The following is a 25282-nucleotide window of genomic DNA, read 5'->3' on the forward strand; positions in this document are numbered from 1 at the left end:
TGGATGTAATAAACAGGCAGGAAGCAATGACACAGCCAACATTCATAAAGTATAAAGTTAAACCTTTATTTTTATAGGCATACACTATATACAGCATTAACCTTCATGTTGTTCAATACTACTCAAGGAGACCTCATTTGAAATGAGCAAGCTTTCAATGAAATACACTTACAGTGCATTGCAAATGTATCCACCCTCCTTGTAGTTTATTTTAAGATTTGAAAATTTTACAGAATCAAATCTGTTTGTAGTGCTTTTATGTGATAGACCAACACAACAAGCACAAGGAAAAACATGCATATTAATTTTACAAATAAAAAAGAAAAATGTGGTGTGTTTGATAATCTGATGTCCATTATGTGTGGAGGAAAACCCCCAATTACCATGTACTAGATTGTAAAAACCTAAATCTACACGGTAACCATGGAAACAGGCTTTCCTGTTTATTCTGACAGGTAAGCCTAGTCAGAATAAAATTAAAACAATTAAAACATCGGAAATACTGACTTGTGGCAAGTGGAAGTTCACTTTTCAGCAAACATTAGGCCAGCTGTAAAGTAGATACAATGCTTGAATGTTTATGTTCAATATTTTCCTCATTCAATCTCAGCTTAAACTATTTTCCAGGGTGGAACTGATGAAAATATCAGTCTGTTTATGTCCAAAGCTGGTGGAGAAATACCCCAAAAGTGGATGTATATGTGTCCAAATAATTGAAATGCTAAGTTGTTTCTTTTCGCAATTGTGTACTATTTTGTATTGATCCATTACATAAAACCCATCGTTGGTAGTTTTAATGTGATAAAACAATGTCAGGAGACCAAATGAAAGCAGAGTGAAAACCTTTGCAAGACACTGTATAATAAAGTGAACTTCAAAAAAAGCATGGTAAATTAAATGTTACACAATGGGTAATTTAGCTTTTTCCTTACTTAATAACTGTTCTCTGTTTGTTTTATACAACATATCACATGCAAATTATATGAGCTTTTTAGTGAATAATCTCTTGGCACTTCTTTTAAATGTTAAAGGAAGACACTTACTCTTACTATTTTACTTTATTATCATGGTATGATGATGTTTATATGTTTGCTGTATATACAACGATCTGAGTACCAATTCTGGAATTTTGTGAGGCAAGACCTCTTCTTTGCCATCTAAAGTTACATTCAGTCAGTCGGTTTGTCATCTAGTTGCCTATTTTTGCAGAACATTGATATAAATGAGCTTATTTCATGGCAGAAATGTGTTAATGATGCAAGCTTTTCAGTGGAACAGTCAGGGTATAACATTATTATCCACAATACTACGCAACCGAACAGGAAAAGCATCTGACTGAAGCTAAAGCACTTGGCTAACACGTTTAGTTGGTGATGTGTCAAAAGACAGCACATGCACTTCACTGATCTACATTATGTATGCTGAAAAAGCTTGCATAACGTACAGAGATGTTGAACGAAGGCCATATAGATATAGAAAGAAAGCTAAGTCATGTCCACTTCCCGCTCTATTCCCACGTATTTCAGAGCATCAGCTTGGCTGTATCTGTGGGTGGAAATAGTAAGTCAAGAAGCAAGTAAATGAGCAGGTAAAAATGCATAGACTGCATAGACTATTTTTCTCTAATGCTACATTTGAACTAAAGCCCTTCAACCCCACCTGTAGTCAAAGAAGAGCTCTTCCCCCTGCAAGATGGCTCGCTTGGCGAAGATCCCAATACGGTGGTCTCCATTAACCATCACAACTGCATTGGCAATGAGAGCAACATCAGCGAAGAAAAGTCTTTAGAAAACCTTGAATTCATTCTGCCAATGAAACACTCACCTTTAGCATAGCAGTTGGGGTTAACTGAATGATTTGCAAATCGAATTTTGTTCCCCTTTCGTGTGGCATCCACTACAAAATCTGTAGAGACAGAATTGAAGGGTTAGTTCAGGATTTTTCAAGACTTGCAGAGTTAGAATTATATATTTATGTGAACTTTTAAGTACCATTAAAAAGATTTGTATGGGAAGATTATTACTGAAGAAACTGATTTATTAATTACATTAGAAATGGTGGTTGGTGGAGGTATGCCACCAATGATCTTCTTGGGTCAAACATGAACTGAGAGCGGAACATAAAAAGTATTTTCCTTCTGACTAGCCAACAGCTTCAGAGTCCAGGTGCAACAAAGTTGAATTTATATAATAAGTGAACGCGGTATGAGTCTTCTCTACTCCAATTAGGTTTTACCTTTATAAGTTTAATACAGAACATCACTTCAAAGTACCTTTCAAAGCAATTTCTAATTCCAACTTAAACAAATAGTAAAGCATTGCAGTAAGAATAGAAAAAAACCTGCCGTTGTTCAAATTGAAAAGGAAGCTTGACATGTATTTGTCGTAAATCCTTCCTCGTCGGTCTGCCTCATCTTGAGAGATCAGCTGCAGACAGAAGTGAAAGAATTAAAATCAACCATAAGAAACTGTGAAAAAGTCTAATTAAACTGCATGGACTTGCCTCTCCGCAGTACTCAGAGATAAATTCATTCTTCTGCACAGGCTCTTTGATGAATGTTCCCCAACCAGCAACATCTGATGGAGCCAGCAGCAGATGCTGAAAGAGAAGCCATAAGTAGGAGTTTGCTTTCATGATGCACAACATCTGAATATCAGACTATTAGTGTAGCACTATTGTCTTTAACTTTCATGAACCTTTTTAAAGCCTCTTTGGATGCTGCAGTTCTTACAGGACACCATTTTGCTGTCCCAGTGGTCGGCAGCTCCACAGGTCATGCAGAGATCTGGGTCACACTCTCGTACGGCCAGGTAGCATGGACACTGCTTGGTGTTGCACTGGGTTTTACATCGGCAGCCTGGGAAACGGTTCTGGCCTGCAAAACATTTAGATACAAGGAAACTGCTTGACCAGTTTCCTTGTTCAATTGCTAGTTAACACATATAGTGACTGTCAATCACATCCACAGAAACAAGGTAAGGAAAAAATGGATTTAAGTGACTTTGTCTGTGGCAATTTCTTTGATGCAAGACAAACTAGTCTGAGTATTTCAGAAACTGCTGATCTACTGGGATTTTATACATTTTCTTTTTCAAAAGAGAAAAAAAAACATCCAGTGATACCTGGTTGATATCAGAGATGAGAGAATATAAGTCAGACCAGGTTGAGATTACAAAGGGCAAAAAGATGATGGCAGAAAATTATCTCTGAACATGTGAGTCAACCTTAAAGCAGATAGAGTACAACAGAGAAGACCACACAACAGGTAAGACTAAAAATGAACTGCAACAGATTGGAAAAATATTGCTTGGACTAGTGGGTCTCGATTTTAGCCACAACATTCGGATGGGGGCGTCAAACTATGGCATAAACAATGTGAAAGCCTGCATCTGTTTTGCCAGTGGGGGCGGTGGCACAAGGATGTAGGGGATATTTTTTGCACATTCTTGGGCACTTAGTAACAAATGAGCAACTCTTAAACACCACAGCATACCCGAGTATTGTTGCTGACCATGTCCATTCCTTTGTGACCACAGTGCACCCATATTCTGCTGCTATTCTACAAGTAAGACAACATGTATCTTATTAATATTTGATATCTTGTTGAATAGTTGAAGTAAAGCCTTAAGGAAGTTCTGAAGGATAAAGGTATCTAATCCTGTGTACCTTAACGTGGTAAGGCCAAATAAAGAGCCCTCTACTGGCAGAAATGCTGACGTACAACTTTAAAGAGCGCAACATCCTCTGGGCAGAAAAAGAAAAACATGGAGCAATAATAACCTACATGTTTTATTCATAAGATAAAACTATCTATAACATAAGACCCAGACATATTTTTGTTTCTCTTTGAGGTGCTCTTTAATCCCCCGTTCCTTTCCTCTCTGGGGTTTACGTGTCAAGCTTTTTCAGACTGGAAGAGTTTGACTCATACTGATGATGCTGTATATCAGGCACAGAGCCTCTGACATCCCTTTGATTCCTTTCCAAGTCTATGGAGCACACACATGTGGAAAAGAGGGCTGCTTCCTGTTTGGCAGCGGTGTTCCTCTGCTACGGGAAAAGGCGGCGTAACATGGAGAAGGGAGGAGAGTGAAAAAGAAAAAAAAAAAAAAAAAAGATTTTTTCCAAGCCTTTCTCTTTATCTGTTGTTAACCCTCCAGAGGGCGGATTGCAAAGCTGGTTCCACCACCATGTGGACGTTTTGGGAAAAGCTTCTCTGGGTCACACCTGCTGTAGTGAAAGCCTAATTATAAATGCAGCTTTGTGGTAAAACACAACAATCTATTCCCACCAAAAGATGATTTGCTCTCTGACCACTGCCAAAATACAGTTTATATTTCACATTCTGCATTTCTGCTCCTTTGTGGCAAGAGGGACTCAAAAAAAAAAAAAAATGGTTTCAGCGATAACCATGGTAATGACCTGGAAGAGCAGACTGAATGCATATACTTTCTGTGAGCATCACAAGTAAAAATCATCCATTTTCTGAGAAATTCTTGACAGGTGAAAAGCAAACGGTGACACTCACACTCGTGTTCGCACTGACAGAACTTCTCGCAAAAATTCTGGGTCATCACACAGGGGCAGGAGCTGTCGCATGGGTGGTCAGGGTGGTCACATGGCTGATAGTTGTACACCTGATTGGAGGAGTTATCTGGAGCAACACGGGGGAAAAAGCAGAGCGATCAACGCTACAAGCTGTGCTAAGTGTTCCAGGTCAAGGAGAAGCAAAAATCATATGTGAAGATAAATTTACCTTTTTTCAGCTGAATCTTTGCCCATAACCTACAAGAACAAACAATTTAAGACTCTTTACAAAAGATCCTACGGATCCTATTTACAGACAGAAAAATACAATCATCAAATAACAGACAGATTAAGAGTACATAAACTAAAATGTAATTCTAGTTATTAATCAATGCTGTCACATTTATTTTATTAATCCAATTTGTAAAATGTTTTCTATCTAAAGAAACCTAGCAGATTGTATCAAGTCCCTACAGACTAAATAATCTGTAGGGACAGTAGATAATTGATTGCATAGAGTTATTGACTTTGCAGTCATCACTTATACCAAGCATGCATGTCATGCCAGTAAACAGTAAGGACTCCCAGTAAGAACCAGTGGTTGTGACTGAATGGGTTTAAAAGGCCAGATCAGTAACATAAAAAAACCCTAAACCTTATGAAAGAAAAAAACAGAGTTAATGGTGAATGATTATGTTGTGTTTGAAACTGGATAGTATTTTTTTTCCTATGCTGCAAATTTGCCATTACTGACAGTCTCTTTTTCCTATTTTCTTATTTTCACCTCTCTTTGAAATTGCTTTTCAAATTGAGTTTGAAATGTCACCAAATGTTGACAATCACAGGATATGAACATAACTGAAAAGCACTGTCACATAACAGGCAGCAACTTGCCTGTGTTTCCTTTTCTTCTTTTGCGGTGAGATGCCTCCATCTACCAAAGGGACCCGGTGGATCAGAACCTCTTTCACTGCAAACTCATAGACCTGTGAGAAAGGTCAACAACAGCCATGTCAACCAACAAACCTGTCACACATACACACAATTACAACAACTTTGTCCTCACAGCAATCACATTGTGCAATATTGTGCAACCTGTGTACACTACTAAATAATCTGTGTCAAAATGTCCTGCTTTGTTCCATCTTCTGCTTTCACAACCAGAGCGCAGCAACCAGATGCAAGAGTGTATCTGCACACACACGCAAACACGCACGCACACAAACCACCTCTGGCTGCCAAAACCCAGATTTGGCCTCTTCCCCAGGACACAGACATGCATAACGCTGCAGCTGGTTTCAGCATTTTCACAGAGTGAAGCAGTAGGCGGGACCTTCGCAACATAAGCAGAGCTATTACAGTCCAATACAGACTGTGTTGCTTTCTGATAAAAAGGGACCTCCAGGAGTAGAAATGAAATAAACAGGCTGGATCAATGTCTCCGACATGGATCGACACTGTAACACTGACCACTAATACAACTAAGAAAAAGAAAAAAAATATTAATAGCAGCCCAGAAGAGGCTAAAATGACAGCAGATGTTGCCTCTTTTAAGACTTAGATTACATGTAACTATGAGAAATGTCACATCTGGTAAAAATCCCTGTTTATGGGGCCACATGCAATATAATGTTCTAGTCAGTCCAATTAGGTGCTCCATAAAACCACAAGCTCACTATGCATCTGTCATTACACAGGAACTAACTCAAATGTAACAAAAACAAACAAACAAACAAAAAACATCTACAGTATGTTTTTCGCTTTGTGTCCAAATAACCATGTGTCATTTTAGGATAAGACAAAAAACACGTTTCTAACAACAGATGTTAGATGTTAGTATGTTTCTTTAGTATATTTTACCTATTCTACAAAAACATTGAAGATGGGCTGTTTAAACACATCGAAGCAGAGCCCACTTAACGAAAGATGATGTTCCTTGAGTCATTTAAATCTAAATTTCGGTTTGATCTCGTCGAACCTCTGCACAACGTTTTCCTTAGTTCAAATCGCTTAATCACAAATATGCATAGAACTCTCCAGAAACCCTGAGAAACAGACCGATAGCTTGACAATGCTTTTCTTAAAACTTATATTGCTCAACTTAAACGTACCCATCATAAAAATCATGTAAAAGAAAACAACAAAAAAAAAAGAGTCAGTTTCTCTAACATTTACCTTGAAGCCCATAAAAAACCCTAAAATGCCTTTAAGGGGCTTAAAGCAAGCTCTTACAGCTGTTGAAACCATGTGTTTATGTCATACAGAAAGGATCTGCAAGATTATCTTTCATAGGAAACAAACCTTTGCTCTGTATGAAAATACACAAAGATTAAAGTTTGCCTCAGAGAACACCAAAACTTCGAGATTACCTGTTTGCAGTTCTTGGTACCAATGAGACGTGCAATGGAGCAGAAGTTGTTAAAGTATGTGCCGTGCAGCACCCTGAAGAGTGACTCCTCGGCTCCACTCCACTGGACCACACAGCACTCCTGCTGCTCCATTTCATCTTCACCTGGACGCAGCTTGGTTGGAGTCTGGCAGCGGGAATTTCCCTCTATTACACACACACACGCAGGCAAAAACACAGTTTTGTGAAAAGGCTAGAAAAAAATTGTGTAATTCTTTTTGGAAAAGTTTTTGAAGATCTTACCTGCCTTTAAAACACATTCCTTCTTTTATTGTTGAATATTGTATCTTGTTATGCCCACAAACGCCAGTGTATTACATTTGGATTTTATGCGAAAGACCAAATTGTTTTAAGTTTTCTACTTTTTTTTGGTAAATAAAATGGTACATTTGTCTTCTGCTTTGTTGGGTTAATAGCATGTAGAATCTAGAAAAGATATTCACTGCAATAACAGCAGCAGGTTTTTGTGCTGATTCGCAGCTTTGTAGAACTACATACAAATTTTTTTTTGCTCATTCCTCCTTGCAAAAAAGCTCATATTCAGTCATTATATTACATTACATGTTCACATGTTGCATTTTGCATGTTGGCCAAAAACCTCGATGTTGTTCTCATTTTCTCATCACTTTTTTCACATAACAGAATGATTTCTGAATATTAAATTATTTTAATTAGACACCATCAATTGACATTTCTGTACAAGATGACTGTTTTTCCATTGACACACACATATTTGATGGAAGATTTTGGATATTCAAAACTGATGCTCTTAACATCCCGAGGACAAGCCGGAGAGGTGAATGTTGCCTGGCAACAGGCTGAATGGAGCACTAGTGTGGCCACATGCTCCAGCTTCTTCATGCGCTGCATCAGTCTGCTGAACAATCTGTTTTTCCACATTATCTTTACACGTGTGATAAAGTGTGCTGAGTCACTGGCTAAGCTCCAGCAATTTCCCACACTGGCTTCAAGAGAGGAACTGATTAAAAGGAAGATGAAAGATTCAGGGGGGGAAATTAAGACAAAAATCCAGTGGACGGTTCTCTTATTTCGTTCTTTCCGCTTTCTACATCAAGATGTAAGCAAGAAATGTAAAAGAAAAAAAAGATGAGGAAAAGGCAGGGTTTGTATGGAGGCTGATTCATGCAAAAATAATGGTTGGTATATTTTGGTTGGCAACAGACAGCTGATATTGGGAGAAGATGTGAGAGGAGAGAGCAGGATGTGACTTGAAAGCTGTAATCTGCAGCCAAATGTTCATATTTCAGACGGGGAGCAGTGAGTCAGGCAACACAGTCATGCAGAAGCTAGGAAAATGGGGGGAGGTTTATGGTAAATGATGCATCTATTCAATGACTCAGTGCATCTGTGTCTGCACTGTACAAACCCACAGACAGGGGTGCAACTACATATTATTCAGGTGGATGCAAAAACATAAATCGGCGCCCCCCCAAGACAAGACACGTGTTTACATGTGCACAAGGTGAAGGAGCGTAAGGGTGCGGTGAAGTGTATGCGAAGGCATCATCGGCGCGCCGCCCCCTCCAGACGGGGTTTTGACGCCCCCTCTGGTGCAGTGCCCCTATGCGTTGCATGCACTGCATACCCACTTTTTGCGCCACTGCCCACAGAGCAGACAAATTTAATTGCCTACTGTTGAGAAAATAAATTTAAAATAAGCTAGTTTTAAAACTTAACATGTCTTGATTCAAATGGCCTAATTGTGGTTTTGAAAATAGTAATGTATTCTGGGCTATTGACCTTTAATTTACCTGTAGTTCCAGCAAATGGTTTGCTAGGATCGTTTGAACTGCCTTTTGTCTGTGTGGGAAAACAATACAGTAGAAGTTCCAGCTTTTCACACTCATCTGTGAAAAGCCGTAAACACAGCAGGGGTTTCTGGCTTCAGATAGAGGGTCAGAGATAGCTCCTGGTTGGAGGAGCAAAGATACGCCTTATTTGAATAAATTAAAGATAAGAATACGCCTTTTACTATAAAACTTTCTACACAGAAGTAACAAATCAGATTTGCTCTTGCAACTCTCCAAAGATGTCTTTGCACGTCTTTGCTTTCTTTCCTTCTTTTCCAAGTCTGTCAGGTAAATGAATGTATGTCTCCGTTGTTCTGCAGTTTCCGGTGTAAGTTTATATTGGATTAAACTCTGTAATTCTGTGACGTCAACACGCATTGCTGTTGTTTTCCTTGTGGCTACACGTGGCTCGCCGAGAGGACCTGGGATCCAGAGGAAGAGAGAGCCAGACTTTTTCCAAAGTTAACTATTTAGAAATTTCTTCCTTAACACTACCTATAAACACATTATCACATTTATTTCCAAGTGGCTGCAATTATAGATTTTTTTTCCTGCTTTTTAAAATGAAAAAAAAAACAAATCCCTCTTTCAGTAAGAGGAGTGCAATACCTGAGGAGGAAGTGGTTTCATGGTCACTTTCACCCTCCTTGCCTTCCTCAGCAGACCCAGTTGGTCCAGAACCGCTGGAACCGGCAGGTCGCTGCTGCCTCCGTCGCCTCCGAGATCTCTGCGACCGTAACATGTTCCGATCTACGAACTCTTTAGCTCCTTTCTGCACAAATGAAGTGTTGATGGGGGGAAAACACAATGAGCACTGAGATGTAGAACATATCCTGAGCACAGAGTGCATGGACTGGGTATACCTGTAACAGGAAGCAGTCTTCCCCACAAGGTTCAGTCTCCATGCGGATCTCCTTGCTCTTCCTCTTGTAAACATTGGGTGTTGCATGAAAAGCTTCATGAACAGAGACAATGCATTCTCACTACCTGCTGCACGAATTGCAACATTCAATGCAAACATTAATAAAATATTGCAATCGTAATATATTGATCAGAGTCTTAAATCAAACAAAGAAAGGGCTATTACGGTGGAGGAAACAGTCGTATTTGAAGCAACGTCTACAGAAGAGCGTGTGGAAGGAATGCAACGACTGCTCCCTCTGTACAGATTTTGCAAAAGGCCCATCTAAGTTGGGAGTGCAGAGGGGGGGGAGTTTTACTGGGCCTGGTGGCTCCTGTAGATCCTTGTACCTGTGAAGAATATGGAAAACATGTCAAAGTTTTAAAGAAATAATACATACACTGATTTGATATTAATATCTATGTTGGTCCAGATGTTGAAAAAAGTTCTATATATGTTAGCGGTGACAATGTGCCCAATCCATAAAGTTTGCAGAAACAAACTTTATGTTGCTAATTCACGAATTAATTGCTATTAACCCAATTTTTAATTCACATTTTCACTTTGCATATCCTGGCCGAATTACCGGCTGACCTGCCTCAAATTGGTAAAAAGATCTCAAAACCAATACATCATCCATTAATCTAAAGAAATTAAAAAAAACAGATGAGATACAAAGTCATCAGAACCTAAAATATTTATCCACAAATGGAGGACATATAGAAAAGTGGCGACCCTTCTTGAATCATCAAAGGCGACCCAAAAGAACCCTGAAGCTGCATCTATAAAATTCAACGGTGAAAACTTGAAGGGAAGAAGATTTGCAGACATGAAGATATTCAAGCAGGTTGCTGGAATTCAAAAAACTCTTCTGCAAACCAAAGTGGATCAAAATTCCTCCACAGTGCTGCAAAAGAATCACAGCCTGCCGTTGCAAAAGCTAGATGGGATTTGTTGCCGCCAAGGTTGGCACATCCAGTTGGAGGGGGCAATTACTTATTCACATATGGCTATGTAGCTTTGTTTTCCTTAACAAATTAAATAACTGTTTGAAAACAGCATTTTGGGCTAACTTTCTTTCTTTAATATATTAGTTCACTATTGTTAAATAGCTATTTGTTCATACAGGCTGCCACAGGGTGTACTAACTTTTTCACATGACTGTAAGGAACAGAACAAATCTGAAAGGGGCCAAATGCTTCTTATGCCACCATAGGATGTTTCTAAGGTCTTTCAGCTCCTGACGCAACTATCCTTTGAGTATGAGAGCCAGCGAGGAACCCAGAATTCTTAATTCACCTCTCGCTGCTTACATCTCCATGGTGAACGCTAAGCAACAGGCTGATGATCGCGGTGCAAATAGATCCCATTGACTACACTTTTCTTACTTTTCCTTCAGCTCCTCTGTGGTGCCCTTGTAGGGAAACATCGAGGCGATGGCTGTAAATATCTTATCGTTGGGGATCCTCTTGCTGCTGGACACATCCTTCACTTTTGGGAAACAAAGCAGGGAGTGTTACACAAGTGAACCAGATATGACCAAACATCAGGTTTTCATACAGATGCATAAACATTGATTATGCAACAAGGGTGTTTACACAATTACGAACAAGACAATGTCTCCTATTCTCAAGAACAGATCAGCAGTAATTGTTCTTAATGGTTGTACTTTCTTGTATTCTTGTAATTTATAGCATCCTTGTACATGCATACTGAGTGGGTCCATTTCACAATTGTTGGGAAAGTGTGTAGTTACCACTAAATCCAAACACAGCTCTGTAATAGGAGTCAGGGCATATCAGTGTCATGAACAAACAAGTTCCCTCAAACAAGGGAAAACAGGGCAGCTTTAAAGCCACCATGTCAGTTCAAGAGCTGCTGTGGCAGGACGACCTTGTGGCAGCTGCATGGTGTAAAAAAGAAGAACAGTATGTGCCTTGTTCACGCTGAAGCACTCTAAACACAGATACTCACCCTCTGTGGTGCCTCTCCTTTTTTTCCTGATTAATGTTCCAGCTTTAGTCTCTTCCGAGCCTTCCACTGAGCTCCTCCTCATCATCATCCGCTCTTCCTCTTTCTTCCCTGTAACCTCTGCTGCCGTCACCCCTGCGTCCTCCTCTTCGTCTTCGTCATGGTCAGAGTATTGGCTCAAGGCATCCACAAGCTCCTTAAAGATCTCGTCGCTGATGAACCCGCCCTCTGGGACAGAAACGATTTTTTTTTTAATATCTTAAGTCATGGGTTCATGTAGAAAAAAAATATGTAAACCTTCAGATGAAATACATACACAGCAAATACAGTGTCCTAGAAAGGATGCATACATTTTTCAACACTCGATATAACCACAAACTTTGGAAATAGTTTTGGTAAGTTTTTGGGATAAACCATCTGTGGTAAGACTTGAACTTGGTATTAACAGATGCTCTCCATTAAATTTGACTAAGTTTAAGCTATTTTGAAAAGAAGAAGGGGAAACATTTTCAGTCTCTACATCTGGAAAGATATTAAAGACATAGCATTTCCGGAAATCTGCGGTTGTAATGGTGCAATTGTGACGATGTCATAGGAAATAAATATATGTTTAAGGCTCTGCCTACCCCTGTCACCATGAACGCCATCATAGTTGTCAATGAGTTCCTCTAAGAAGGCCTCATCCTGTTCAAGCACCTCATCACCCATGTAGGGAATGTTGTGTAGGAACGTTTCATCCTCCACCTAAAAGAAACAACTCCTTTTGGTGCTTCATTCAACAAAATAACATTAAATGTCCCTAAGTGTTATAAAGCTTAAAACCCAATACAATAATACATCAGCCATGAACAGTAGAGTGCAAAAACAATATCAAAAGATGGTATATGATACCATGAAGTTGTGCTGCAGTGGTGACCACGAGTACATGAAAGGGATTCCTGCCACCGTAGACAGAGGTTTCATTGGAACGGCCTGAGAATTAAATCCCGGGAACCCGAACTCCACTGCACACATCTGGAAGAGGATCAGAGGTGAGGTGAACATGACCATACTCTGAATGAGTCTTCTGGATAATTATAATTTGACACAGATGCTGTTTTGGCTCAGACAGGGAAAGCAAATACATTACAGTGAAACTCAACAGCATGTGGGAACATAAAGATGCCGCTATATTTTCAAACTGTTTGGGTTATGAGCTCACTTAAGTCATCAGTTCCCTTTGTCACTGCCTATTTAGGCTCCACTTATCCCAACCGCTCTCCTTTTAAAAGAATGTACCTTCTTATTTGCCAGAGATCCACTAAAGGTTGAGACAGGGATGGCCTGAATCCTGAGCTTGGACCACTCTGTATTCAGGAGATTAGTCTGCAGCTCAATCTTTTGCCTGTTGGACATGAACAAGCTCTGGAAACACAAAAAGACCAAATCAGATAAAACTCAAATGAAGGGGATAAACCACATACACATAGCAGTCTCTTTCCAACGTTCACGGACATTAATCTATAAACCATGTGTCAATGACTGGTTTAACCCACCTTGACCTCGTCTACTTTTTTAAGGCGTTTTAACTGGCGAAGGCGCATATACTCAGACTTGACCCTCCTTCTCCACTCTAGGAGACTGCGGGAAGGGGTGAAGGAGCCAGGTTGAGGCCTTGGAGTTGATGGGACAGCACTGGTGCCAGAGGCCGGGGCTGCAGCAGCTGTTTCTTCCATCATTCCTTAAAAAGCCAAAAAGAGTATTCAGCAAGCAAGTTGAACCTCGTTGTAGATTCAAATTTTCCATTGTTGGCCTGTTATCTGGCCTACGAAGCACAGCAACAATTTTATGGTTTGCAGTAGTTTTGTGAGATAACCCATATAATTTTATAATAATCCCATTCATTTTTTCCACACAATTTATATTGTGTGAAAAAAATGACTAATATATCATGTCAATAAACTTTACCAGACAAACAAATTCATGAAATATCAATTTAAAAAGAATTATAATTCAAAACAAATCAGTCCATTCAATTCCAAATCATATGCAGCACCAGCCACAGGTTTCCATACACTCACTATTAGCATGAATGTCATAGTGATGCTTTTAATTATTCTTTATGTCTAGAATTATATTACAGCAAACAGCTTGAATTGTGTGCTTATGTTTAAATTTGATGTACATTTTCTAGCATCCCACTAAGGGTCTATAACTGCCAGAGATACTGTTAATAAAAAATAAAAAAGGACTACTCTCAGATTCTTTAATTTCAACTCAAATCAAACACTAGATTGGCTGAAATCTGAACTCCACTGGTTGTTCAATCAGGACAGCGATCAGAAATACAGATAAAATCTTTCTCTGGAAAAGGTAGAAGAGGCTGGAGTTAACTTTAAAATGCATGTCATCAATCTGCAACTCATAACGGACATTATTTCGCCAAATATTAGTGTGAACATGTGCATACACTTGACTTTCAATGTTAAATCTTAGACAAAATCTACAATAAATCCAACATTGTGCACACAATTCTTGTTTTTTTATATGATATAAAGTTATTATATTCTTTAAAAAGGCTTAAATACATCCATGTCATTCATGTTGAAGATAAGGGCATCAACATTAAGTCCTGTATGTTCCTATCAATCAATCAATCAAATTTTATTTGTATAGCACATTTCAGCAGCAAGGCAATGATTTTATAAAATATAGTTAAAGTCAGTTGATCATATAATGCAAATTAGTGAAAAAAAAGTTGTTAAAGTAATTTATTCTTCAAGAAGCCTTCAGTATGACACAATCTCGTTTTCCAGAAGAATGCTCTTCCCTATTTACCCTAAATGTAACCCTCTTTGAAATACTGCCCCCTTCTGTTGGCAAAACAAAATTGCCATCCTCTGGAGAAAACAAGCCTACCGTCCGGGTGATTTAAACTGCACCATGTTTTCTAATTATTTTTAAAGGGCGGCCATTACAAAAGCAGTGGGCAATTTTTGTGGCCTGTAAATAAGGTCTAAGAGTTAAACAGCGTGGAGCATCCACATTGCTACGAAGTGGGCGTGCCTCAACAGAGCAGAAAAGTGCGTAGTACAGTTTTTCTGTGCTTCATCATGGCCCGAGTGAGCATCTACATCACTGTTTGCGCCAGAACCCCCTCAGAAATAAGCATTAAGGCAAAACTTAGCGCCGAAATCAGCGATAGGGGGTTTGATCGAGGAGGAGGAAGCTTGCAAACGTGTGGTTACAACGCAGATGAAGTGCGCTGCGTCCTCTGGGTGCAGCCACGGCAGCTACACGGTGCCCATTTAAATGGGGAACACTTTAGCGACGTGCCCACCCAAGCTCCACAATGACGGCGCGGCATTCTGGCACACGCGTGTGCACGTCTACATCCACACAGCAACTGTCGCGATTATTAAATACCTTTAAATCCTCGCGTCCTCTCTGTTGCGACAACAGCCCCGCAATGCGATCAAGTCCCTCTCTCTGTACGTGTGTGTAGGAAAGAGAGTGAGTGAGAGAGAGAGAGAGAGAGAGAGTGTGTGCGTGTGTGTGTTGGTGTGTGCGTGCTGGACAAATTAAGGCTGTCTTTGGTTTGGATCTGACGCAGGTATCGTCTCCATGCGTGGGGATGTCAGAGAAATCCCAGCGTTGTCCGCGGACATGGTGCTGGAGGCTTGTTGTTGTAGCTTACAAATAGCTACGCACTTAGCTCAACCCAAGCAGGATAGTGACGTATTTATTATGATGCAGCCTTTCCAAGAAGAGGAGCCAGGATTTATGCATATTCTGCGTCTTGGGAATAAAAAGTAGCTCGGAGCAGCCGCGGCTCAGCCATTACTCGCACACTCAGGAACTGATTAACTGTTCGGAGGGTTATGGTCATGTTCATACGCAAGCATAATTCTCTTTAGGCCTGCGGTTAGTGGTCAGCCCTTTAAAAAATATTAAATTCGACCGCCTGTAGGTGTAAAATGCAAGCATTAAAATACATTATGACAAAAAAAGACGATTAAAAACAGCAAATAGCCCATAAAACGAAAAAAAAAAACAAAACACATAGCATATCTTACAACAGAAACAGCCCTACAATATATATTACTGGTTTACAGACTAAAGTCATAATGATGAAGTAAGAGCTGGAAACCAGCTTACAGTTTTATAAAATTCCAACGGACTTCTGTCGAGAGGGAAATCAGCCTAACTGCGGTTCAACCTTTCTCCTGCAGAGGGAGCTCCATACATTTTTCTTCTCTGTGAGAAAAGACAGCGGGCTACGTGCAAATAACACGGATGCCAGAAAGATCTTGGTTGGCTACACACATTTATAATGGAGAGCAATAGCTGAACTCCCCATAAAAGCTTTGCTATCAGCAGGACAAAAATCTGAAATATTATTTTTTTTTTCTCACACGGTTAGAAATGAAATTGATACCTTAAAGGTACCTATAACTTAATTCTCAGGTTGATGCACATATGATTTTTAATATTGTTCTATTGTCAATTAATCATCCAAATTTAAGTGAAAATATGTTTATTCTTTTTACCCTTTCATTGCCTCTAGTGTTATTTCAGCTTTAGCCTTTTTGAGTACTAGGACTCTGATTACCAAGGATAGGCTCATAGCAGAACAATGTTCCTTACAACTAATGTCAATTTAGACAAAATATAGACAAAATAATATGACTGGAATGTAGTTTAACTGTGAAAGGAAATCAAAGCTCAACCATGCAATTCGTTGAGGACATTTAAGTGACAAACACTAGTCCAAAAGATCAATTTGAAGGTTTGGTGGGGAAATCCTGCAGAATCATTTTGTTTTAAGGGTGGGAAAACAAGGATCATATGGTCACTAACCCACATGTAAAACATTTGATTAATTATTTTACATGTGGATTATCACTGGGAAAGGGGAAATCCTCAATTTTCATTTATTTTTGTGATAATTCTGCACATTTATATTTCCTCTACATCTGTGCCCACATCAATATTCTCTTGAGAAAACCAAAGCTTCACTTTTATGTTGCTAAATATCTACATTAGGAGTATTAAAATTTTCAGTTAACTGGATAAACAATATTTGTCAAATGATGAAAGCTCAAAAATACAATTTACCTAACAGTTTTGCACATATTGTAGGCATTTGAGTAATTATCTGAATTTACACACAAAAAAACCTTGTTTAACACACAAGGGGGCACTATATGACTAGTTCTTACAGGATTACACAATCTGTGATAATAAAACATTATTTAAACAAGATTAGAACACTTAAAATCATGCCTACAAAACATAACAAGCTGTCTTTTTTTTTCCTGCCTTGTGTTTACATCAAGCATTCTTGACTTTTTATTGAGCATTTAGAGAGAAAATTATGATAGAGAAACTTTTCTAGATAAAATGGCAAATTTGGTGGTGTTTGACGCAGACCGTGCAATATTGATACTGAACTGTCAAACAAAAGCAAACACTCACAGAACACAAAGCTTAGAGATAAAGGCAGCAATAAGGAGGAAGTTTTTCTTTCTGTATTATGTAAACTCGATGTGTTGATGTTGGCGCGTGACTGACCCAAATATTACAAGCCAGATAGTCTGAAACAAAAGGTTTTGAGAATGAAAAGATGTCCAAGACAAATAACTCTGCAGTCAAGAAAAATATCTCATTAAAAAAAAGCTACACATTTGCTTTAACATTCTTGAACATTTAAAACCTCTTTAACATTATTCCTTTTTAAAAAGTCAATTCATCTATGTAATGGTGCTCACAAGAATGCCTTTGATATTTAAGTGCGCGTTTCTTTTTTTGAACACTCTACCCTTTACGTGAAACTGTGCTCTCAATGTTAAGTGAAATGAAATGTGGGAGCAATTTTGGCATGAGCTATATGTGGCTTTGTTCCAAGCCCAGCAGCTGAGAAAGAGCACTTATTCTTCAATGATACAGAGAAACACTTCAGTTTCAGACCAACTCCCCTTGCTACCTCTCTTTTACCACAGACGTTTAACGTGACGTTAACGATGACGGGAACAAGGAGGCTGTTTGTCTTCAGCATTGATGATCCACCACAGCGCAGATAAAGAAAGGACATTCCTTACGTAAATCATGCACAGTAAATCTTGATTTACAGCAACAAAAAAAAATAAATAAATAAAAAATTAAAAAATGGAAAATGTAATTAAATGTGCTGCCAAACGAGAAATTAAAGGGGAACTCCACTTTTCTGAATTTGCAAATTCAGAAAAGTGGCCAGGAAGAGCAGAGTTGCTTTTAAAACATTATAAATTAAATGTTAAACATTTTGATGTGTAACAATGGCACTTGACAATTGTTGACTGCATGTTCTACAGCTTTGATTTTTTGTGTGTGTATTTTTATGATGTAAAGCATTTTGAGCTGTCTTGTTGCTGAAATGTGCCATAAAACAAACTTCATTGATTGATTGATTGATTGATTGATTGATTGATTGATTGATTGATTGGGTCCTCTGTATCATGGTTGGCTCACTTGATCAATATCTCTCACACACCTTTTGCCCATGAATATGATTTTTGTGAGAACATGTTCCATTAATTAGTCTAATAAAATAAAATAGATTTTAATCTCAACTCTATCAATTAACATTTGTAATCAATTATCTTTAGATTACAAATGCTACAGAAAAGATTGAAATTAGACTAGAATATATACTGTTTTCACATTTGCAGTTCTGTTGAAATTGAATGATTAGTTTGAAACTTATCACTTGTGGAATCCATAACTAAGTTACTAAAGATCACATTAACGTGCTTTATTATGCCACTTTTGGCCTGACAATTTGAACAACTTTGACATTGTCACAGTGAAACTGATGAGAGGATTTGGTAGTTTGTCCCCAAATCAAACTGTCTCCTATATCTGGGAGCTGATTTTGGAACTCAGTCTCAACACTTTTGTATCTGATGCTCTTAAGATTAGTGGCAATAAGTTTTATGCTGATACATTTGTGAAAGGATTTTATGTATGGTTGAAGATGATGTGTCAACTTTACTCTTGAAAACTGTTGCTGTGACAACAAATTATGTTTAAGTTCAGTTTTGCTGTCCAGTTCTCTTATCATAGAAATAAGAGAGCAGTTTCTTACATGTAATTTTCTCCCATCTAATTTCTTTTTTCCCTTTTTTTTGATGGTCAGTTTCACATTCTTGCATTCTGCTCCTCTAATGTCACCCCACATTTTCTAGCTCATGCAAATCAACCACCTAAACTACTTGGACCTTTTAAAAGGAGAACCTCCCTCATTATTATTTTTATTCAATCAGTCAATCCTGTTATCTGGCCAGGGAAAATTTCTTCCATGACTTTTGTTTATTAGAAGTAGAAATAAAATGCATCATAACACCTCCCCCCCCACACACAAAGGCCAGGTTTACAGTACTTGGGTTTGGATAAAAAGTGAAACAAGAAGAAGAAAATGAAAACAAATGGAAGAAAAAGAGAATTACTATTTTTTTTTGTAAATCATAGTTCTGTCAATTAACTGTTGATTGAACATCTTTCTTAAACTTAAATCATTGTTTGTCTTCCTATTATCAGAGGATCAGAGAAAGACAAATAAAAGAGGGGAGAATAAACATGATAAGAAACTCTTCATGCTTTCACAATTCCTGAATCAAAACCCAGAGAGAAAGTGGTGATGACTTTGTATCAGTGGAGCACAGCAGTTGTAACATTATCAGAAACTCTTTACCCCATGTGGTGAATCCGCCCATACTAGGAAATGAGGCTTTCCTGTTGTTTCTTTTCCTTTTTTTAAGCCTTCCTGTGTAAAGGTTGAGATATGTAATCCCTACCCACTGGTGAAGATGAACAGAGCATTGTTCAGCAAAATGACTGTCACCAGATTCTCTCTTGTGTTCTCTTGCTGCTTAGTGACTCTTCTCATTTGGGGTAAGTGACATTTATTTTCATTGTCCATTTATGTATTAGGGAGAAGCAATGTTTACTCTTCCTCTAATTTCTCAATAAGAAATCTTTTTAACCCTTTATGCAGGGAAATGACATTTAGAAAGAAACCAAACAACTGGTATGTTGTAGGCTATTCTTATTCTTGTATAGACCAAATACATATAAAAATAAGAATTCAGTAATTATTTCTGATCATGTGTAAGATTGTTAATACTGTTTAAAAAATAATAGGATTTCTGTCATATGAATAAGAAAGCTCCTCCTAATGTCAGAACATTGATTGCAAATATGTTTAAATGTCCTTGAGTTGAATATATTAAGACTTCCTTAAAGAAGTGGGAGACAAAGGGAGGATGCACTGACTCCCCATAGCGTGAATCTCGCTATTTCCTTCATCCTCCACACTTTCTCACACATTAAAAAACGCGTAAAAACAGCTGCTGACGAAATATGAGTTCAATAACAGAGAATTTTATATCTTACCTTGACTGTATGTCTTTGAGCTGCCAAAATATGGGTTTCCTTGTTGCAGGATGCACAAATGTAATTTGTCTGGATAATGACAACGCAACGGTGCAACTGCTCACAACAACAACAGTGAAAACAACAGGTATGTATGGATTCTCAAAGAAAATAAAAAATAAATACTCTTGCATGTTGATCGATGTTTTTAACCCGTGCATTTCTTCATGTAGGGTATAATGAAACACAAACAATAGATAACAGTGAGTTTGATTTTGTTTTCTTTGAACTGTTTATTGTGCAGCTATGCGACGCTAATCAATTCAAGTGCAGTGAAAAAATATATTTGCTGTCTTCTTAAAATACAAAATGCAATTTTCAAAAAGATAATTTCATCTATTAATGGAAAAACGAAATCCAAACCTATGTGAAATACTATTTTCCTCCAAAACCTAGTAATTGGTTGTGTCACCCTTGATGGCAACAGCTGCCATCAAGTCTTTGTAGTAACTGGTAATGAGTTTTTTACATGACTGTGGAGGAATTTGGACCCACTGTTCCTTGCAGAACTGCTTTAAGTTAGTCACACCGGAGAGTTTTTGAGCATAAATTTAAAGTTGTGCCATGGCTTTGTGATCAAACTTAAGCCTAAACTCTGACCAAGCCAATCAGAAACCTCCATTTTGTTGTTTTTGTCGAGGCATCAGATTACAACCTTATTATCAGACTTATTTTTTTTCCATATAGCACATACTTAATGGTTCAAGTTTTCCGAAACCCAGAGCCCCAGATTATCACACTCTCACCACCATGTTTAACTGTCGGCATGATGATCTTTTAAAAAGTGTTTTACAATAATTTTTACACCAGATAAAATGGAGATTCAGATAACATGATCTTTCAACTTTTTGCATGAGATATTGTTTATATACGCATATACATTGTAGAAACTTAAGGAGGGATGGATCAATATGATTTCAATTTTATATGTTGTAGAGTCACAGATAGTGAATATGGAAGCATTTCTCCCGGGGGCTTGTTTGGGATCACTTCTTTGAAATTATTTGTTTGTCCTGGAACAAACAGAACCCAGAAAACAGATCTTGCAGACTCTGTTTTTCCGTGGGGACATCTCCTCGTGTGTTTTGTCAAAAGGATCCAAGATAAACTCCTGAGGAGGTCTCCACCAGAAGGGTCACCAGCAGTAGACGTGAGGCCCCAAACGGCTTCAGGGTTAGAGGTTAAACGAAACCTCATTACGACACCCCCCCCACCCCACCCCCCACCTGGATCAACTTCCTGACTTTGTTCGTCATTCGCCCCACGCAACGTCAGTGATCAACGCATGAACTCAAAGTTGTGAAACAACTGGAACTTGGAGCAGAGCCCCTTTCGCTGTTCCTCATCCTGTGCCTTACTGTTTTTTTCTTTCCCCAACTGTCCCCCCACCCCTTTCCCCTGCCAACACTCCCGAATGTGGGCTCCTCCTCTGCTGAAAAGACACATTTCCTGATGTCATTGCTAAATCAAAATGCTGCTCCTCAGCAAACAAATGTTACATGGGGTTGAACATATAGTTTCTATAACATCAATTTAAGCTGTGGCATGTAAACCGTAGATTTATATATGTATTTCTTTTTGTGTTTGATCCTCCCTTACTCAGCTTTTTAAAGCTCCAAGAGGCGGCAGTGAGGAACTATCCAGCAGATTTTCAAAAATCATGAGCTCTTTATGAGATAAAAAAAACAAAACAAAAAAAAAAACAAAACATAATTACATCTGTTGTGGAAATGTTATATATTCTTTGCCAGCATAGATATGTAATGGTCTTTTGAGTCTCATGGCTGTTTCAGAATAATAACTTATTCCATCTTTTGTTTAATTAACCTAAATATGAAATCGTGGTTGTCTGCACAGCACACCCTGCAGAGTCATGATTAAATCCACCCCAAAACGCTAAGCCCTAAATGTTTACTTATGTTTCCTATTTGGCAGAGGCAGCCCAAAAGGCAAATAAATCACATGCTGTGAGCTGGCCAGGCCTTTTCGACTGTGAGAAACTGAGACTAAAAAGCAGAACAAGAGTTAAAGAGTAAAGGGTTTTCAGATGTGAGTCCAGCCCCAGCTTGGGTGTGCTCTTTTTATTTGGGAGAATAGAGAGGACAATCTTTTCTGCCTCCACCCCTTAAAAAAAAGGAAGAAAAACTAAAAAAAAAAAAAAAAGTGTGTTGAAGAGGCAAAGAGCTGCTGCCAAGGCGCAGGGCCATCAGACAGATCTTCGAAGAACATCTGCTATCCGCGGGTAACATTGTTTGGACATCTGGTAACCGAAGATAACCCTGTTGCGTTTCCTGTTATGCCTCGCTATACACATTCTGGAAGCTTCATCATTTGGGGAATAGACACCTTTATTCTTTTTTTTCTGACATGAAGGGAGCCGTTGGTTTCATTGGGGTATTCCTCTCCTTTCTCTCTGGTGAGTGTGTGGTCTTCCTTTCACAGCTGCAGTCGCCTCACCAACAGTTGTGTTAGAAGAATTTGTGAGCTAAAACAGGCAAAGAAAATGTCACAGTGATTCGAGTTGAATTAGAAAGATGGTGTGTTTTGTGTTTTCTGCCTTTTGTTGTCAGAAGTACACGTTTTAATCAGAGAATGTTTTTTTCATATCTCTCATTTAGAGATCTCAGGACACCAACTGCAATTTCGTAGGTGGCATTTCTTACATACAATGCTAATGTAACATAAGTTTACAAAAAATGTTTGCAACTCACTCTGTTGTTACATCTTAAACTGCTCTTATTCTCATTGGATGTTTTCTCACATACTCTCTTTTTAATTCCACTTCGTGCAGCTTGTCTGAATGATCCCTATTGCCACAGTGTGTGTAAGATCTGCGAGGATCATCCTGGCAAACCACCAATGGAGTGTCTTTCTTATTTATTTGATGACTATCTGCATCTTTTCAATAACCAAATGAGCTCACTAAACTCAACTGACTGGTGCATCTGGGATAAAGTGAGCAGGTAATCTCATTTACGAGTCACTAACTTTTACATCAGAGATACTTCAAAACCTATGCTGACATCAAATGTCTTTTCCCCAAAAACATTTTTATCTCATTTTATTTTCTGCAGCTTCTACAGCGACTTTAGCACATACACCGAGAACATATCTGACTGTCTGGGGATCCCATGGCCGAACTCACTGGTGGAAAAGCTCTTTGTCAACATCCACGCTGCGTATTTCAAATCATGCCCCACAGAGGAGTTTAGTGACCCACCACCAGGAATCGTGTTTGCCCTGGTGATCACTCCCATCTGCCTGATACCAGTTATGGTCAGCCTGGTGGTGATCAAGACCAAAAATGGAGATGGCACATCCTGATTGGAACACTAAATGTGACCTTTGGTATTCATTTTTGTCCATCTGCTTTACCATGCTTAGACTGCTACTATTCCTTCAATTATCCAAAAATCCTGCAGACGTCTCAGTGACTCAGGACTTAAAGGAGTAAATGCTTCGAATAATGTCTGTTGAATGTCAAGTGTCTTCTTTGTCAATGAAATGATCAATGTACTGTGGAACAACAGTTTCCTGTTTACTGTATTTACACTTTATAGGGATGGTTCAGTTTTTTGAAAGTGGGGTTCTTTAGAGTTGCCATCAGCTGTCAGTACCTTACCTCAGGTGGAGAATGCTTAGAGCACTTCTTACAGATCCAGAAAGACAGAAAAGTGAAGTCCATCATTCTGAATCAACTCCAGTTTTTAAAGTTTCACAGTGACTCAAAAGAGTTACTTAGGTGGTTATTTAACATGAAAGCCCATGGCCATTTATGATGAAATCTGTATTGATTGATGATCCATAGCAGTAACATTGTGACATTCTTAGCAGAAGAAAGATTTAACCGATCAGTGAGATCTGATTTAATGCTAATGGAATAGGATGTAAAATAGCCATAAGACTGCATTTTCTCAAACTACTGACCATGAAGGTCAAATAAAATAAAGCAAGAGAAAAAAAAGAATTCCAGTGAGCTACCTTTTTCATTATAAGATTGTTGTTTTAGGATGAAATGATACATTTTTATGCTAGTTCCACTTGGTCTACATGTTAGCAAGACTCATAACTTCTTTCCCTTTTCTTAAACTGAAGGGACGCTTAGATCTCTACTTTGTCAAAACACTGACAGCTGATAGTTACTCTGCAGAATCCCGCCTCAAAGTCCCAAACTTTCAGTTTAAGGAAAAGGCTGTGAAAAAGTGTGTTATTTTTAAACCGACCTAGTCACAATGTTGCGTTCTGTTTGTATTTGAAAGTTGGATTTTCTGATTTTCCATACAGAAATACAACAGAAATCTGTATAAAGTCGGAATTTTGACTTGGAAAGTTGGAGGTGTCTGAGGAGTCCTGGGTTCAACAGACATGGCTATAGCACATATATTTAATTTTGCAGATGTAAACCCAGTTTTTCTTTCTTTTTTTTTTTTTTTTAAACAATTACCGTAATCCTTTTTGTTGTGACATAGTGCTGTACAACATTTTGTGGTGGACATGTTCATGTTTCAATGCAGAACATGGAGAGAAATGCATCATTATTCAATCATATTACTGTTAGCGGTTAGCGCTACTATTGGAAAAATCCCAGGGGCTTTCCAAATTGCAACTGGAACATGGTTACTCCTGATGCGACAGCATTCTCAGCTCCAGCCTCCAAAACAAATAGGATGCAGCATTAAGTATTGACTCAACCAGTATCAGCACAATATTTTGGAATTAAACCTGAATACAAACCAAAAAACATATATTTAGTGTTGTTAGTGATGACAAAAGCTTCAGAGCTTGCCGTTGTAAAAGTAAAATAACATTTTCAGTGACAGGCCAGGAATTAGCTTCGGTTGTTCAGAAAAGTATGTTTAACTATAAATTAGCAACATCATTTTTTGGTGCTCAAACTGAACTCGGATCAATGTCAAGTTTGATCTATGGAAATTAAGAATTGTTGAATGTATTCGTCTTAAGGGGGTTCAAAGGTTAAAGCAACTGGAGCCCAATTAAAAGGGAGTGACCACTGCAGTAGAGCTCCCCATGCTGTTTTTCTTTCAGCAGCAAGGATTCTGCCTTCTATCTAAATATTAGCAACTTATAAGTAAATAATTGATAGTTTAACCTGACCTGGACAAAAGACATTTATCTGTCTGTGCAGACTAGTTATATACACTGAGTGATGACAAGAAGATCAATCTAAGTTTCTTTGCTTGTAACATGATAGCG

At 38.4% G+C, this 25282-nt stretch overlaps 2 protein-coding genes across 3 annotated transcripts; one reads left to right on the forward strand and one right to left on the reverse strand.

Annotated features, from left to right (window-relative positions):
• Positions 1-45: 45 nt before the first annotated feature.
• ezh1 (enhancer of zeste 1 polycomb repressive complex 2 subunit) lies at positions 46-15508 on the reverse strand. The gene is made up of 20 exons (XM_014986514.2): positions 15023-15508; positions 13153-13337; positions 12896-13021; positions 12509-12631; positions 12244-12361; positions 11621-11845; positions 11035-11137; positions 9833-9996; positions 9609-9700; positions 9355-9517; positions 6897-7081; positions 5422-5513; positions 4757-4785; positions 4529-4654; positions 2697-2875; positions 2503-2598; positions 2345-2426; positions 1825-1905; positions 1660-1744; positions 46-1545 (listed from the first exon to the last, which is right to left on the reverse strand). The coding sequence occupies exons 2-20, from the start codon at positions 13333-13335 to the stop codon at positions 1485-1487; spliced, it is 2313 nt and encodes a 770-aa protein (XP_014842000.2). The 5' UTR covers positions 13336-13337; positions 15023-15508; the 3' UTR covers positions 46-1484.
• A 3904-nt stretch (positions 15509-19412) lies between these two features.
• Positions 19413-25084, forward strand: ramp2 (receptor (G protein-coupled) activity modifying protein 2). 2 transcript variants are annotated; one of them, XM_015006790.2, is made up of 6 exons: positions 19413-19528; positions 20079-20156; positions 20242-20271; positions 22687-22713; positions 22860-23031; positions 23143-25084. In XM_015006790.2, the coding sequence occupies exons 1-6, from the start codon at positions 19444-19446 to the stop codon at positions 23390-23392; spliced, it is 642 nt and encodes a 213-aa protein (XP_014862276.2). In that variant the 5' UTR covers positions 19413-19443; the 3' UTR covers positions 23393-25084. The 2 variants fall into 2 exon arrangements, with proteins under 2 accessions (XP_014862276.2, XP_014862277.2); XM_015006791.2 differs by lacking the exon at positions 20242-20271.
• The last annotated feature ends 198 nt before the right edge of the window (positions 25085-25282 follow it).

This window comes from Poecilia mexicana, unplaced genomic scaffold, assembly GCF_051168715.1.
Source record: "Poecilia mexicana isolate PSO_F unplaced genomic scaffold, ASM5116871v1 scaffold_8, whole genome shotgun sequence".
Lineage (NCBI taxonomy): Eukaryota > Metazoa > Chordata > Actinopteri > Cyprinodontiformes > Poeciliidae > Poecilia > Poecilia mexicana.